The 18,171-nt window shown below is 41.7% G+C and overlaps 1 protein-coding gene across 5 annotated transcripts in view; it reads left to right on the top strand.

Annotated features, from left to right (window-relative positions):
* Nucleotides 1-18,171, top strand: part of hecw2a (HECT, C2 and WW domain containing E3 ubiquitin protein ligase 2a) — a 335,739-nt gene that overhangs the window by 166,472 nt on the left and 151,096 nt on the right. For all 5 annotated transcript variants that reach the window (XM_043692900.1, XM_043692901.1, XM_043692902.1 and 2 more), the window contains one exon: nt 5,724-5,818. In XM_043692900.1, the coding sequence (XP_043548835.1) occupies nt 5,724-5,818 (95 nt within the window). The remainder of the gene's footprint in view (nt 1-5,723; nt 5,819-18,171) is intronic.

Below are 18,171 nucleotides of genomic sequence, written 5' to 3'. Positions count from 1 at the left end.
TGGAGTTCTGGTTTTGGTATTACCTAGTAAGAGTCAGATTGAACTTTAAAATAGGTTTCAAAAAGAGCAGGATTAAGAGAATAAGGCAGATGAATGTGAATGGGCGGGGGGTGGGGGAGTGGGAAGCAGTAGTTAGATGTGAGGAGGTTTAAACTGGTACAGAAGTTAAAGAGAACAAGTTAAATAGACAAGGGAAGCAAGCTGGGTCCACTGTTGTTCATCATTTCGATAAACAATTTGATTGATAATATAGGAGGCATGATTAATAAGTTTGTGGATCACACTAAAATTGCTCGTACAGTGGATGGTGAAGAAGGTAATGTAAGAGTACAATGGGATCTTGATCAACTGGGTCAGTGGGCCGAGGAATGGCAGATGAAGTTTAATTTAGATAAATGCGAGGTGTTGTGTTTTGGTAAAACAAACCAGGGCAGGAATTATACAGTTAATGGCAGGGCCCCGGGAGTGTTGTCAAATAGAGAGACCTAGGAGTGTAGATATCTATAGATCTTTTCAAAGTGGCGTCCCAGGTAGATAGGGTGGTAAAGGTGTTTGGCATGCTTGCTTTCATTGGTCAGAGCACTGAGTACAGGATTTGAGATGTTATGTTACGAGTGTATAAAACATTGCTAAGGCCACATTTGGAGTAATGTGTACAATTATGGTCACCCTGCTACAGGACAGATATTATTAAACTGGAAGAGGTGCAAAAAACTTTAAGACTGGATGTTTTGAATTATAGGGAGAGGCTGGCTAGGTTGGGACGTTTTTCTCTTGGAGCGTAGGAAGATGAGAAGTAACCTTACAGAAGTTTATGAAATCCTGAGGGGCAAAGATAAGATGAATAGCCAAGGTCTTTTCTCCAGGGTAGGGGAATGATTTGAAAGGGACCTGAGGGGCAACTTTTTCACACAGGGCATGGTGCATAGATTGAATGAGGAAGTGGTAGAGGCAAATACAATTACAACATTTAAATGACATTGGAAAGGTACATGGAAGGAAAGGTTTAGAGGGATTTGGGCCAAATGCAGGCAAATGGGACTAGTTCAGTTGAGGAAACCTGGTCGGCATGGACAAGTTGGGCCAAACGGTCTGTTTCTGTACTGTATGACTCTGTGAATCTATCATTACACACTCGTGGCTTTCTCAGTTCAATCTGCAGAGGAAATGTCATCTACAGTCTTGAGTTCCAATGCGAGGTCACATTAAAAGTACAAATTTTGAAAAGCAGAAAGAATTTTACAGTGTATACAGAACATAAAGTATCATATATAGTTATGCAAATTGAAGATGCAATATTTTGAAGCAAAATCCTGGAGCAATGTCGCCTGTAGGAGTTGAATGTTTCATATCTGTTAACCTGATACCTTCCTATGGTGTAGGAGTTCCTCAGAGTAGCGTTCTACTTCCAAATATCTTCAGCTGCTTTATTGACGACATTTCCTCCATCATATGGTCGGTCAGGGGGATGTTTGCTAATGCTTGACGAGATCAGTATCATTTGCAAATCCTCGTATACTGAAGAAATCTTTATTTGTCTACAGCAAGTTCTAATCAACACTCAGACTTGTGCTGATAAGTGGCAATGTAATATTTACTGAACAGAAGTGTCAGGCAATGAACATTTCCAGCAAAAGAGAATCTAAGCATATCCACTTGACATTCAGTGACATTACCACTGCTGAATTCCTCACTGCCTCCATTCTGGGGGTCACCACTGAGTATAAATATCCTGCGGCTGAAAGAATGTATTAACATATTTATGCTTGTATTACCCTGAGGCCATTGCTAGGCAGTCTCCTAATCAGCCTGAGTGGATCATATTACAACCTACTCAAGAACTTCCCTTGGTTTAGCCCAATATGAGTGACAGGGTTTATATATATATCCTACTTTTATAGTGAACTAGGGCAAAAACAGCTTTCAGCTTTGTCCCAATTACATTAATTAAAATACAGAGTATCAAATTTGGAAATCTTAGGCTGGATTTTTCGGTCCCTCAGATAGCAGGAATGGATGAAGACATTTGCATACCGGTTTTCTTTCACCAAAAGTGACATTAGGCCAGAGGGATTTACAGCCCCAGAACTATCTGGTGATTTAATAATGAAAATTGAGGTTGTTAAAGAGCTCATTGAGAGTGTGCTGAAAACCATGTTCAGATTCCGTAAGGTCTATATGTTGGTTCTGAGGCAGACCAGGTGTTATTTCCTGAAAACTGATTGTGTGCTTCCAAGTACCAGCTGCTGTTTTCCTTGTACTCAGTTGGATTCCCAACCTGGTTTGGAAGTTTATCTTCTCTTATTCTCCTGCAATGCCAGATGACCTCTTGCGCTGCCTTAGAAATCAGCATGTTTGTGACCTATCTGTTGGTACCTAAGTGTCAATGACCAAGTCCCTGTCTGATTCATTTTATCCCTTTCATGGACACTGCCTAATTCCCTGCGATGGCCATTGCGTGGCCACCTCCGTGCAACTGATTTCGAAATCTTAGAATCCCAACAGTGTGAAAACAGGCCATTTGGCCCAACAAGTCCACACCAATCCTCCGAAGAATATCCCACCCAGACCCATTCCCCTACCACCCTATTACTTTACATTTCCCCTTACTAATACACCTAACCTACTCATCCCTGAACACGATGGGCAATTTAGCATGGTCAATTCACCTAACCTACACATCTTTGAACTGTGGGAGGAAACTGGAGCACCTGGACGAAACCTACACAGACACAGGGAGAATGTGCAAACTCCATCCTCGGATGGAACTGAACCCGGTTCCCTGGCACTGTGAGGTACCAGAGCTAATCTCTGAGCCACCATGCCACTCATTTACTGGAAAGTTCTAGCTCAGAGACTCTAAAATTTGATATTCAATGCTTCAGAATGCTTCTAGGTTGTAGAGTTAGTGGTTTGGAGGATGCAGTTGAAGGAGAAGAGTTATGGCAGGCCAGTTAAGGAATGTTGAGAATTCTGTGAGCAGCTGAGTTAGATGTGTTCATTTACAGATGAGTTATATGGTTGGGTGGTAGGTAAAAGTGGTGTTTTGTAGCGAGGTCTGTCAACAACAGGTTGATCAATGTTTCTCTTGGTCACACAGAATGCTTTGATCTCCCTGACCCATGTTGTGGTTTGCTTTAAGTATCACAAGATAGTTCACTGCCCAACAAGTACCTCATCAACTATTGGTAGTTGAAAATTGCATCCACATCCCGTTGACATTATCTGACTACAATATGCAAGATATAATATAATTTCATCCCACATTCAAAACCCAAATCAAAATGGAAGTTTGTGGAGTGATGGCAATTATGGGTTATATAAAAGCAAAATATTGCAGGTACTGAAAATCTGAAACAAACGTAGAGAATGCTGGAGAAACTCAGCAGGTCTGGCAGTATCTGAATTAATGTTTTGGATCCAATGTAGCTCTTAGAGTCATAGAGTCATAGAGATGTACAGCCCAGAAACAGACCCTCCAGTCCAACTCATCCATGCCGACCAGATATCCCAATCCAATCTAGTCCCATTTGTCAGCACCTGGCCCATATCCCTCCAAACCCTTCTTATTCATATACCCATCCAGATGCCTTTTAAATGTTGCAGCCTAGACCACTTCCTCTGGCATCTCACTCCATACACACACCACCCTTGCATGAAAAAGTTGCCCCTTAGGTCTTTTTTATATCTTTCCCCTCTCACCCTAAACCTATACTGTCTAGTTCTGGTCTCCCCCACCCCAGGGAAAAGTCTATTTATCCTATCCATGCCCTTCATGATTGTCTAAACCTCTATAAGGTCACCCCTCAGCCTTCGATGTTCCAGGTTAAACAGCCCCAGGCCTATTCAACCTCACCCAATGGCTCAAATCCTCCAATCCTGGCAACATCCTTGCAAACCTTTTCTGAACAACATCCTTCCAATAGGAAGGAGACCAGAATTGCATGCAATATTCCAAAGGTTGCCTAACCAATGTCCTGTACAGCCACCACATGACCTCCCAACTCCTGTAGTCAGTACTCTGACCAATAAAGGAAAGCATACCAAATGCCTTCTTCACTATCCTAACTACCTGCGACTCCACTTTCAAGGAGCTATGAACTTGCAGTCCACGGTTCTCTTTGTTCAGCAACACTCCCTCAGACCTTACCATTAAGTGTATAAGTCCTGCTAAGATTTGCTTTCCCAAAATGCAGCACCTCGCAGTTATCTAAATTAAACTCCATTTGCCACTCCTCAGCCCATTGGCCCATCTGATCAAGATCCCGTTGTAGTCTGAGGTAAACTTCTTCACTGTCCACTACACCTCCAAGTTTGGTATCATCTGCAAACTTACTAACTATACCTCCTATGTTCGCATCCAAATCATTTATATAAATGACAAAAAGTAGTGGATCCAGCACTGATCTTTGTGGCATTTCACTGGTCACAGGCCTCCAGTCTGAAAAACAACCCTCCACCACCACCCTCTGTCTTCTACCTTCAAGCCAGTTCTATATCCAAATGGCTAGATCTCCCTGTATTCTTCTTCAGAAATAAAGAAGAACAATAATGGGTTAGAAAGTTCTGTACTCAGATTTTGTGTACATTTTAAGCTGTCACCAATAAACAAACAAAAGAATGAAGTTCTGGTATGAAGTAGAGGGCATGTACACATCAGATATATATATATATATATATAAGCTGAAGAAAGGATCTAAGTGAGTGTGCACCATACTGACATTGGTCTGAATTTCATTAGCTGAATGAATATTTAGAGCACATTGTTTACCAGTCCGTTTTGAATATATTTGCATGAACAATCAATGACTAACTATATTACTGCACAGTATAATTTCCAAAACCAAAAATTAATTTGATTTGTCTCGAACAAAACTTGTCCCTTTATGTCACTGAATTAATTTAAGAGAGTGCTCTGCTTTCAGGTGATATAAAGCATCTCTTCTTCCATGCAGTATAAGAATTTCTGTTAAATCATCATAAAATCTGATTGAATGGATAAATTGAGAGATGATTCTTTGTATTTCATACCCTTGCAAAATCATCATTAAATTTTGTAAAGGAGAATCTGGAAATATGTAGAAAATGTGATGATGAAAAGATAAACTGAGAATGTTGTGGTTTGCGTTAAATGCACAGCAGGTCTGACAGCATCTGAAAGTGGAAAGGACTAGTTCATATTCATTCATATTCAATTTGAGACCTTTTTTTCAGAATGCTTTGCTTATTTACATTATGGATACAAACGTAAGCATACTCATGTGTAGTTACTTTAAAAAGTATAATTCTGCACTGTTGCTATTTCACAGAATCATATTGCATGAAAATGGGTGATTTGTTCCATTGTTTGTCAGGGAAATGTTCTAATTCTGTGCCACCAGTTGGAATAGTGCTGGGAGGATGCATTGAAAAACTGGGCACAGGCTACAAATGAAGTTAAATTAATTCAAATTTATTATTGCACAAACAGTGTGCCATTTACTTCTGAATTCTGCCATGTGCTTCTGGTGATTGAAGCCTGAGACAAGTAGTAGAAATGTTAGATTGATAATCTCATTGATATCACATGATTCCACAATAGGTGAATATGATATTAGTGAGGAGAATTGTATCCAGTTCACAGAAATATATTTCAAACATTATTTCCAAAAATTGAATACTGATTCGACAAGCTTTTTTTTCATTGATAATATTTATCCACATTTCCTCTCTTTGTTCCTCAGCTGAAACTAAGATCTGCTTTAAATACTATCACGGTGTAAGTGGAGCACTGCGAGCCACCACCCCATGTATTACAGTAAAAAATCCAGGTGCTATGGTAAGTAGAATATTTACTGACACAGAAATAAAAGCCAAATATTGCAGATGCTGAAAATCTAACATATAAGCAGCTGGTGCTGGAAATACTCAGCAGGTCTTGGCAGCATCTGTGGGGAGAGAAATTGATATCATGTTGATTTGATGTTCAAAAGCAAAAGGATTGCCATGAATGTGTGGGGAAAAACTTGCAAGTGTGATTAGGAGAGTAAAGGAAGTTGGGGAGTTTGGAAAGTGTATGCAGTTATTAATATGCAAGTTGGCTAGCAATTTACCCCTTTACAACAACATCCAAAAACTCAGCATTCGTTTCCATCTTCCAAAGCTCTGATGTTTAAATTCTAACTTGCTGTACTTCCCATCCACCCATCACCCTCTACTTGATGACCATTGATGGCTCCAGCTTTGACAGCACACAATTTTAAAATCCTTATCTTTGCTTTCAAATCTCTCTATTACCTTGCTCCTACCTATCTCTGTGATCACTCTCAAGCCCTCAAGATTTCAATGTTCCAATAATTTGAGCGTTTTGAATTTTTCAGGTTAGAGACACCCTCACCTGGTGTGTAAAATTGTTTGCATGTTTCTTGCATCTCAACAATGACTATAATTCAAAAGTAGCTCAAAAGTAGTAGAAAGCTTTTGAGCTATCTTTTGGGTGCTATGAATGCAAGCCTATTAATTGTTTTCATTTTTTTTTTATCACCCAAAATACCTTTCTTGGTCTCCATGTTAACAAATATCGTAAATGATTCTTATTCTTCAGGTGCTGTCCCTCATTGCTTTCAATCTGCCTTCATCACAAATTTTCTCAACAAACATGTGGCGACCTCACAGCTCTTGTCAGCTCCCATCTCAACTCCACCTTCTTTTCATCTCCAAAGTTATTTTGTGGTGTTTTCCTCTCCTTGGTTTTGCATGGGTAGGAAAAATGGGAAAATAATGTGAGAATATGAAATCTCATTCATGACATCCAAGAAAAGTTTTCGCAATTATCCCCTCGAGCCATAAATTACAACAGCAGAATTTAACCATTGAGCTGCTCAACTATCTTATTTTCATGCATTAATTAAAACCCCAACTTGTCTTATTTAAATGCCATTTCCAATTATTGTCGCCTTCACCAAGAGAATAGACAGTGCAAATTCTGATTTGTAAGTCAGAGGGGCTACCTAACAAATGCAGCTTGCTGAATGTCTTGGCCATCATCCAACTGCTTCATCAGAACAACATCCGTGCATGCTCCATGGACGCCATCTTTATTAAACCTTCGATTATGGTTCAGCAAACCACAAACCTCACCATGTCATCACGCCTGCAATCAGATCAACTCAGGCAGCACTCAAGATTTAATGACACTTTACTTTAGAGCTCAGGAAACCCATGACCTGCTAGTTTCTGCGAGGTCACTTTGCATGCAGGAATTTAATTTAATTTAATTTATTTATTCCACGTGTACCGAGGCACAGTGAAAAGCTTTGTCTTGCGAGCAGTATAGGCAGATCACATAGTTAAGTAGCATAGATAAGTAAATAATAGGTAAGCAGCAGCAAAAGCAAAAACACAGGTACAGGCGAATGTTAAGAGTCTGTGTGTCCATTTAGTATTCTAACAACAGTAGAGCAGAAACTGTTTCAAAACTGGCTGGTTCCTGTGTTCAGGCTTCTTATCTGCTTCCCGATGGTACAGGTTGTAGAAAAATATTGCCAGGGTGGGATGGATCTTAGAGAATGTTCGCAGCCTCTCCTTGACAGTGGGCCTGGTAGATGGATTCTATAGATTGGAGGTTGGCCATTGTGATTGTCTGGGCCGAGCTCACCACTCTCTGTAACCGTCTCCGATCTTGAATGGAGTTACCATACCCGGTAGTGATACATCAAGGCAGAATACTCTTGATGCACACCTATGAAAGTTGGCAAGCATATTTACCATCATGCCAAATTTCCTCAGCTGCTTGAGGAAGCAGAGATGTTGTTGGGCCTTTATAACCAGTGCATCCACATGAAGAGTCCAAGAAAGCTTGTTGTTGATGACAACTCCCAGGAGCTTGACATTCTCCACTCGTTCCACTACTCTGCTGTTAATATGTCGGGAGGCATGAATAACAGCCCGCCGAAAATCAAGAATAAGTTCCTTGGTTTTGCTGGCATTGAGAGCTAGGTTGTTCTGAGTGCACCATTTTTCCAGGTCTTCCACCTCCCGTCTGTAGTCTGTTTTGTCGCCATCTGAGATTCGACCGACTATGGTGATGTAAATTGTATGAGTCTGGTATTTGGTGACGCAGTCATGGGTATACAGTGAGTACAGTAGGGGGGCTGAGTACGCACCCCTGAGTACGCATCACTCAATGTTGAGTGTTAGTGAGATTGAAATATTGTCTCCAATCTTCACTGATTGTGGCCTGTGGGTCAGGAAACTGAGGATCCAGTTGCAAAGAGTGGGGCTTAGTCTGAGATCATTAAATTTAGTAATCAGTCTCGAGGGGATAATAGTGTTGAAGGCTGAATTGAGAGTATGAGTAGGATTCTTTCGTAGCTGTTCTTGGTGTCAAAATGTTCTAGGGAGGAGTGAAGGGAAGTGATATGGCATCTGACGTGGATCTGTTGGTCCGATACGCAAATTGGAGTGGGTCAAGAGTAGTGGGGAGGCTGGAATTGATTTTTGCCATGACCAGCCTTTCAAAGCACTTCATGACCACCAAAGTTAGGGCCACTGGGCGGTAGTCACTGAGTCATGCTGCAAGAGCCTTCTTTGGCACAGGGATGATGTTGGCCCTCTTGAAACAGACAGGGACAATGGCTTGCTGCAGGGAGAGGTTGAAGATGTCCAAGAGGACCTCTGCCAGTTGATCTGCATATGCTCTGAGTGCACGGCCTGGTACTCCGTCTGGTCCCATCACTTTTCTTGGATTCACATGAAGGAAAACGATCTGACTTCTGATGCAGTGACTGTTGGGATAGGTTCATCAGGACTTGTTGGAATAGGTGTTACCTCTCCGCCGAAATTCTGCTTAAAGTGAGCATAGAAGGCATTGAGACGATCTCAGAGGGATATGTCATCGTCTGCTATCTTGCACTGTCTCTTTTTAGAACCTTTGATGTCAGTCAGTCCTTGCCATAGTCGCCGGGTGTCTGTCTGCGCCTCTAGTTTGTATTGGCATTGGTCCTTGGCTGTCTTAATGGCTTTGTGAAGGTCATACTCGGATTCCTTATATTTGAGAGGGTCTCCTGATCTGAAGGCATCGCACCTGGTTTATCGCAGTTTCTGTATGTCCTGATTCATCCAGGGTTTCTTGTTGGGGAACACCCAGATTGACTTCCTCGGTATGCAGTCCTCCACACACTTGCTGATAACATCTGTGACGATGGTGGCGTACTCGTCCAAGATACCTGCGGGCTGTTTGAACATGGCCCAGTCGGCCGACTCCAGACAGCACCGGAGTTGATCCTCCTCTGACTAGCACTAGACCTATATCCGCGAGGGGGTCTTCGGCTCGAGCTTTTGCCTGTAAGCTGGGAGAAGAAGCATGGCATTGTAGTCTGAGTTCCCGAAATGAGAGTGGGGGATGGAGCAGTAGGTACCTTTCACAGTGGTGTAGCAGTGGCCTAAAATGTTTGGGCCTCTGGCGGGTATTTGGGCAACACCTTCTTTAAAGGGGCGGCACGGTGGCTCAGTGGTTAGCACTGCAGCCTCACAGCACCAGGGACCCAGGTTCGATTCCAGCCTCGGGCGACTGTCTGTGTGGAGTTTGCACGTTCTCCTTATGTCTGCGTGGGTTTCCTCCAGGTGCTCTGGTTTCCTCCCACAGTCCAAAAATGTGCAGGTCAGGTGAATTGGCCATGCTAAATTGCCCTTAGTGTTGGATGCATTAGTCAGAGGGAAATGTGTCTGGGTGGGTTACTCTTTGAAGGGTCGGTGTGGACTGGTTGGGCCGAAGAGCCTGTTTCCAAACTGTAGGGAATCCAACCTAAATTGGCTTGATTGAAGTAGCCAGTTACAATAAACAGGGCCTCGAGGTGTTCTGTCTCCAGGGTATTAGTGGTGGAGCACAGCACATCCAGAGCTTCCTCAACCTTTGCTTGTGGTGGTATGTACACATCAGTTCATATAGCAGTGGTAAATTCCTGTGGTAGATAGAAGGGGCGGCATTTGATGGTGAGGAATTCAAGGTTTGGGGAACAATGGCTGCCCATGGTTGCAATGTCTGTGCACCACAAGTTGTTGATTAAAAAGCAAACCCCTCCACCCTTTGTCTTACCCGAGGACGCTGTACGGTCCATATGACGGATAGAAAATCCATTAGCCTGACGTGCGCAGCCAGGAATGGATGGGTTGAGTGAGGTTTCTGTGAAGCAGAGTGCGCAGCAATCCTGCAGTTCATGTTGGAAGCTGAGCCATGATCTGAGTTCATCCATCTTGTTCTCCAGAGATTGTACACTTTCTAAGAGTGAACTAGCAAGGGGCATCTTGAAACTGTGTAGTCTCAGTCTTACTAGCAGGCCAGCATGCTTACCCCGCTTCCTCGCAGATTTCTTACATTTGAATAAAAGGCACACATATCTAATATACCGGGACGGGATGCATCTGATGACTCGTAGCTTGCTTTTTTACTGCTCACTCCCTTCACTGCTCCTTTTAGGCTGTTAGCCTCTGTGTACTTAACAATGATTTCTTAGCACACGATTTGACGTCAGCACTGACATATGGGCTTCCCTTCTTGTGGATCATATTGCTTTCTTAGTGCACAGTGTCTTTAGTGTTCAGTTCAAGGCTGCCAGCCTCTGTAGCTTGCATTACTTTTGAGCAGAGATGGGAGAGTTAGGCAGCTTGTGACAGTGGGGAGCACTGAACAGTGAATCTGTCAGTCAGATAGGGGGTAAACATATCACTGTGCAGCTCCATGCTGTCAATGTCACACCTGCAGCAGGTGCCAACAATTTACGAGGCAAACACACTCCATGTGCGTCATGCAAATGGGGACATGTGAGAGTCAAAGGGCAGAAGTCCCTCATGGGTTGATGGGGGACTGCAATCAATCAGAGGCACTACCAGTGTCAAGTCAATAAGCGCATTTGATTCCAATCCATGAGGTTGGCACAGTCAGTTAGGCACTTGGTCTTATCAATCTTTAGCTCGAACCACAGTCACTCCAGTGTAAGCAGTTGTGGGGATTACAGGTAGGTCAGTCAGGGTGCTGTTGAGGCATTAGTCCAAGGGATGGGCCAGCATTTCTGCCAATGAGACCAAGGGAAGGATTGAATGATGACAGAAGTGGATGCAAATGCAGTTTGTTGTGATGCATGAACAGGAGAGGTATTGAGGTGTGCACAGTGAGTGAGTAGGATGCACAGTTAGCAGAAGAGCAGGAGGAGGATGAGGTGAGTGAGAGCTCTTAGGAGGATATAGTGCATGCAATAGTCAGAGTTGCAGTTTATGAGCTTTGGTGAGAGATGTGCACAGTGGCAGAGTTAGAGTGAGTAGTGGTCATGTGCATGTGAGGTAGCAGAGAGGAGATGGTGGCATCGATCTTTGCTGAGTGCAGAGATTATTGACCTTCTTCCCACACTGCTGAGTGCTTGTATTCTTCTGGGACACAGCACTGATCCAGGCTACAGTATGTGTGTACACTGGCAGTCAGCTGCAAAGAGTACTGCCCTCCCCTCATCCAATGGATCTACCATCAGCCCCAGGTCCCTGTCAGCAAAGATGGGAACAAGTCGTCCTTTCATCTGGCTCATTTGCTGCATGTTGAGGCTCAAACATCACAGAGTGAGGGGACATTCCTCATTTGCAGCTTCTGATGTAAGGTGTAGCTGGGCTTTAAATACAACACCACAGGCATGAAAGCTGGAAGATCCCAGCAGCCTCTCCAAACATGCAATTTCCTGAGTATTCTGTTGCATAATTAACAAAATGAAGAGCAGAAGATTGTGTAAGGAAAGTTGCTTCAAGCATTGGCAGACCATGCACTGTGAATCTCAATCAATGAAACACTTCAACAGAAAATTGGACATTGAATATGTTGTCACCTCCGTCGTCCATTCTCATCTATAGTGGAACTCCATTTTTGAATTCCTGCATTCAGGTTTCCATCCCTACAGTATGAATTGGCTCTTATCAAAATCCCAAATGACATCTGATGTGACTGTGACAAAGGTAAACTTTTTATCCACAGCCTCCTTGACCATGCTCTCTCCACTGCTATTCAGCTAGCTGGGGTTGTGGTCAGCTGGTTCTATTTCTATTTATCTCATTGTAACCACTAACCTGCCACTACCTCCCCTTCCTCTCTTACACTGATTGCGCTGATGTCTCCCCAGGATCTAATCTTTACCCTCTGACATTTCTCCTCTACATGCTGGCTCTGAATGACATGATCCAGTTCAGAAAGCACAGCACTTATTTTCACATTGTCACTCCCGACTGGAAATCAGGTTCTGCCATTGTTAGAGTTGTCACAAAAGATTTATCAAAATACACAGATGTCCTCAATTTATCTGCCTTTATAGATCCAGATTGACTGCAAACATGGTACAAGTATCCGTTCTTAACAAAAATTACTATTTAGTACAAGTAGGTAGATTCTAGCTGCAGGCAAATATATTAAATTATGAAATGTTGACATATAACTCTCATAGTTGAAACTCTAACCCCCTTATAAGACCCCCTACCTGAAATAACTCCACATAGGCTAGTATCCAGTCACCAAATCACCTTTTGTTTACAAGTGGAGTGTCCTTAACATTAATACAGCTTCCTCGGTGATGATCCCTTTGCTAGTAAGGACTTCCTATTCTTCAATCTCTCTTCTTCAGATACATTTCTTGCAGGAGGTACAAAACAACTGGCTTACAAATCATAAGGTCTCTTAATTTATTGGTTAATAGTGACAACTTACCGTAACTGGTTAGGGAAAATAAATTGGCTTGCTTCAGGTACTTTCTACTGCTCAGACACATCACCACTCCTTCCCAAGGTCTGATGGATTCTGGTAATATTATTCACACCCACAAGCTGTTCAGGAACCAATCATTTAGTTGTTGGCAGCGGCGGCATGGTGGCTCAGTGGTTAGCACTGCAACCTCACAGCACCAGGGACCTGGGTTTGATTCCCACCTTGGGCAGACTGTGTTCTCCCTGTATCTGGGTGGGTTTCCTCTGGGTGCTCCGGTTTCCTCCCACAGTCCAAAGATGTGCAATTGGGTGAATTGGCCATGCTAAATTGCCCATAGTGTTAGTTGCTTCAGTAAATGTAGGGGAATGGGTCTGGGTGGGTTACTCTTCAGAGGGTCGGTGTTGACTTGTTGGACCGAAGGGCCTGTTTCCATACTGTAGATAATCTTAAAAAAAAGTCTTTACAACATAAATGTTGATGACACTCAGATGTACCTCACGACTAACTCTCTTAACTTCTTCAAAGATTTTAATAATCAGATTGCTTATCTGACATTCGGTACTGGATGAGTAGAAATATCCTCAAATAAATATTATTGTTCTCAGTCCTGTTGCAAACTCAGTTGCTTGGTTACTGATTCCAGCCGTCTTCCTGGAAACGGTCAAAGATTCGGTCATTCTGCTTGCAATGATGATGTCACATTTGCCTTCCAATGGAGCTTGCAGTGTCATGTTGGCACCATCATTAAAATCATCTATTTTCATGGTCTGAGTTCACCTTTGTCTCACCTCATCTGCTGCTCAGATAGTCATTTGTGCCTTGATTACCCTTAAACTTGACTATTCCATCTTCTGGTTATCCAAAACCTTGCTACCTATGTCTAACTCTCACTGAATCCTATCCACTGTCATCCCTGTGATCACTGACCTGCTCGTAGTCAAGTAACATCTTGATTTTAAAATTCACAGTCATGTTTTCAAATTCTTCCTTGGCATTTTCTTTCTTAACTCTAATCTCCTCCAGCTCAACGTCCAAGAGGTTGCTACTGTAATTCTGGTCTTTTGTACATCCCTGATTTTAATTGCTTCTCCTAGGCCACAAACTCTGGATCACTCACCTTAGAGCTCTCTACCTCACCTTTTTTCCTTTAAATCTATCCTCACAATCCACTTCTTTGACCAGGCTTTGGTCATCTGATTTAATATCACTTTATGTGACTCCTGTGAAGTACATTGAGACATGCTGTTACATTAAAGGTGCTATAAGGTTGCTATAATGGTAACAGACTATGTTTCTGTGAAAGGGCTGCAAATACCATGAAGGTCAATATGTGCAGTGTCTTTATTTTTTTCTAAAGACTTGTCATTTTGATTGTTAATTATAGTCTCAGTAGGCATTGGGTTTGGCTCAGCTGCAGTTGGAATTACTTTAGTCTGTATATTCAGCAGTGGGGTTGCTGAAATTGGATGCTATGTGTACTACAAGGTACCTAAGCTATATCCTTCTCTTGCTCTAGAAAACAGAAATGTTTAGACAATGTAATAGGATACCAATTTGGCCCTTTTTGCACTGTGATGTGAAAATGTCAAGTCCATATCAGCTGTTAAGATTGGGGCAGCAGGCATTAGCAAAATGAAATAAAATATGAGAAAAAAAATAAACTTATATATTGATTACAGCATTTATTTTCTACAAGAGAGATTTAGCTCTCTCAGCCTTTGCTTATACTGCTGCAAATCCTTTCTCGAGATGATTATTCAGTAACATTTTAAAGCTTTTATAGAATCTGTCTTCACCAGATTCTAAAGAACGCATTCCAGATACTAACCGCTTTCGTAATGTTGTCTTTTGATGCCTTTGCAAATCATCTTAAATCAGTTCTATCAGTAGTTCTTCACCCTTCTACCCATGGGAATAGTTTCCTTCAATCTATTCTGTGTAGAGCCCTGAAGATTTTGAAAACTTCTATCAAAACATTTCTCGATTGTTTCTAAGGAGAATAACCCCTGTTCTCCAATCTATCCGTACAACCGAAGTCTGTCGTCAATGGAAACATTCTCCTAACTCCATTCTGCGTTCTCTCTAACGAGATAATATCTTTCCTTTGTAAATGTGAGGCACCCAGAATCGGGTACAATATTCTAGCTGAGGGCAAAACAATTTTTTATAATGGTTTTTCAAAGCTCCCTTGCTTTTTGTACTCGGTGGACTGGATTTTCACCACTGAAGGGGCTAGCTTTAGTCAGGGTGTTTCCATGCTCACCTCACCTGCTTTGCAACAAAGACCTCTGAATGCTGTGATCTTTTCTCTGCAACACATCAGACCTGCCAGCCCTGGCTGCAGAGCATAGCCAGCCAAGTGGCTGGCCAAGGGCAGGGGTGGGCTGGAGAAGGCCTGTTCTATTTCTCTGGGACTTTGTTTCAGTTATATTATACAGTTTTAGGCTCTCTAACCCTCACCCCTGACTCACCTCCTTGGTCCTTCATATCCCCATTTAACTTGCATAGTGTTCAACTCAAGTCATGTGGAGATGAAATAAAACAATCTTCAAAAGTTCTAGTACCGATTTCAATTCACAGACAGGAAAAAAAACCACTTCCCATTCACAAAAGCCCATTGCAAATAATTTTTTAAAGTTAATTAAGTGATTAATCTCTTATTTAAAAACAAGAAAGTTTATATTCATATCCCACAGCTTTTTAAATGACCAATCCAGCTGTGAATTCAGAATTCCCTGTTGATATAATTGAAGGTTTTTAAATCAGCCAAATATTCTGAAAGTGCCATGAGAGAAAATTCAACAACAGCTATCAAAACTGCCAGAACACAGACAGCAGAAGTCTGGTATTTTTTCATTTTTCAAGGGCCAGGGATTTAAATGACTTTACGTCAGAGTGGTTATATAGACATCATTTACCTTATATAACCTTTATATCTACTTCATATCTTTGTGACTCTCACAATGCAGTTTAAGACCCGCACAGCATCTGAACTTGGGTCTGTTCAAACTCAGCGCTGGATTCAAGTGGCCCCACTGAATTCAGGGTTGCCATATGTGTGAATCATACCCACCCCCGTTTCCTTACCAGTGAGAATGGGATCCGTCAAAAATGGGAATGCTGCTTCCACATCTGAGTGTTGCCAACATTTTGGAAGTTTTTCAGAGTGTCCAGAACTAAGCGCTGTCAGGTTGTTTGATTATAGAGAGAGTCTGATGCTTTTCTGATTCATACATTGAGCAGTGACAATATAGGGGGCTCATACTGAGCTTTTCCAACCTCATACGAGGGTCACTGAGGCTGAGGACAAGCATCCTTTCCCTTTACTTGTGCCTCCAACCACAAACCATCACCTTGCACCCTCAAAAAGAAAATAATATATCCCTTTAATTCTGTTGTTTATCCAAAGTAAGAAGAGTCAAGAGAATTCAACAGAATTGTCATAAATTGAAGGCTGTGGAATATTTTGATAATTACTTGGAAAAGGTGGATATTAAGTAATGTTATAAACAGGAAGAATGAACATAACCTTTTAGTACTGAGCAGTGCTGGCACCATGGTTACTGGGTGTGATTGTATTGCATCCCAATGACACAGGATGAGACCTTTGAAATTTTAAACATGGAATTTCCTTTTTGTGGACTTTCTCAAGCATGTTCAAATTATGTCTTTTAAATTTTCATGCGATGTAAGTGAAATATTAATGCAATTATTTATTTTTCTCACAAATACATTTTGTAAATTTTAAACATCCTTCAGTATTACATATCTTTCATTTTCTAATACCAAACAAGCATGTTAATACAGCAAGGGTGGGATAGAAGCAGCCTGTGAATGGAATAGCTATTCCTCAACATTTCCTTATATTCTATTTATGAAGTTGACTTTCTCTGCTTGGTGTCCTTAAGAATCCTATGTATTTCAATGAGATCACCTCTCATATTTCTTATCTCCCAAACTGTTCAGCCTTTACTCATAAGGCAATTCGTCCATGCTGGGTATTATTCTAGAGAACCTTCTGTGAACTGCCTTCAATTAAATAATTTCTTCCTTAAATAAGGGGACCAACACTGCTCACAGTACTACAGATGTGGTCTTGTCAGCATCTTGTACAGTTGCAGTAAAACTTCCCTACTCCCAAACTCCAAACCCCTTAAAATAAGGGCCAACATTCCATTAGCCTTCCTGATTAACTGCTGCACCTCTGCTAGCTTTCTGTATTTTGTGCACAAGTACCTGCAAATCCCTTTGTGTTGCAGCTTCCGGGCAGTTTGTTTTTCATTGAAATAATTTTTGTCATAGAAATGTATATCATGGAAATGACCCTTTGGTCTGACTCATCCTTGCTGACCAGATATCCGAAATTCCTTTAGTTCTCCCTTCCAAAATAAACAGCTTCACATTTTCCCATATTATACTCCATTTGCCAAATTTCTTAACGTATCAATATCTCTCTGTAAACTGTTTGCATCCCTCTCACAATCTGTCTTTCCATCTATTTTTGTGTCAAGCCAATTAGTAAAGTACAAATCATATTCTGCACTGACAGGTATGGATTTTAATTTATAAAATATATAGATGATCCCTGTATGTTCAAAAATGCAGAACATCAGAAATTCCTGAACGCTGGTGGAATGCTTCATTAAGGAAATCGTACGTTTAGTTTCTCTCACCTACTCAGTGAAACTCTGTTTTGGTCGTTAGATAGAGCAACACTTTGCGCTTATCTCGTGTTGAGTATTAAGTCAGATTATACCTCCCTATCCTGCTGAATAAAGTGAAAATTATAACTTTCTATCATTCTGGAAGTTTTATGTCCGAAATAAACTGAACTAAACACTGTTATAGTTAGATGAGATTGTTATTTGGAAACTACAAAGCTTCAGATAAATAAAGGATCAAATAGTGACAGTTGTTCAGAAACCTGATCAGCAATGATGCATTGAGTAATCTGCACAATATCTTGCTTTTCTCAGAGTTCAGTAATTCTGTAATGCTTTCTCTCGGAAAAGTTTGCAATATTGTACATTGATTTTCATCTGGAGTAGAGTGGTGCTGGAAAAGCACAGCAGTTCAGGCAGCATCTGAGGAGCAGTAAAATCGACGTTTCGGGCAAAAGCCCTTCATCAGGAATACAGGCAGAGTGCCTGAAGGGTGGAGAGATAAACGAGAGGAGAGTAGGTGTGGGGAGAAAGTAGCATAGAGGACAGGAGGTGAGTGGGATGGGGATGAAGGTGATTGGTCAGGGAGGAAGGTGGGGGAAGGTCCTTGATAATTATGTACCTGTCAGGCAGGTAGGAAAGGGTCGTGCGAGGGAGCCGTGGTTTAATAAGGAATTGGAATCCCTTGTTAAATGGAAGAGGGCGGCCTATCTCAAGATGAGACGTGAAGGTTCAATTGGAGCGATAGAGAGTTATAGGGTAGCCAGGAAGGAACTGAAGAGAGAGCTAAGAGCAGCA

Source organism: Chiloscyllium plagiosum, chromosome 7 (assembly GCF_004010195.1).
Source record: "Chiloscyllium plagiosum isolate BGI_BamShark_2017 chromosome 7, ASM401019v2, whole genome shotgun sequence".
Classification (NCBI taxonomy): Eukaryota; Metazoa; Chordata; class Chondrichthyes; order Orectolobiformes; family Hemiscylliidae; genus Chiloscyllium; species Chiloscyllium plagiosum.
This window is presented reverse-complemented; position numbering and strand designations above follow the sequence as displayed.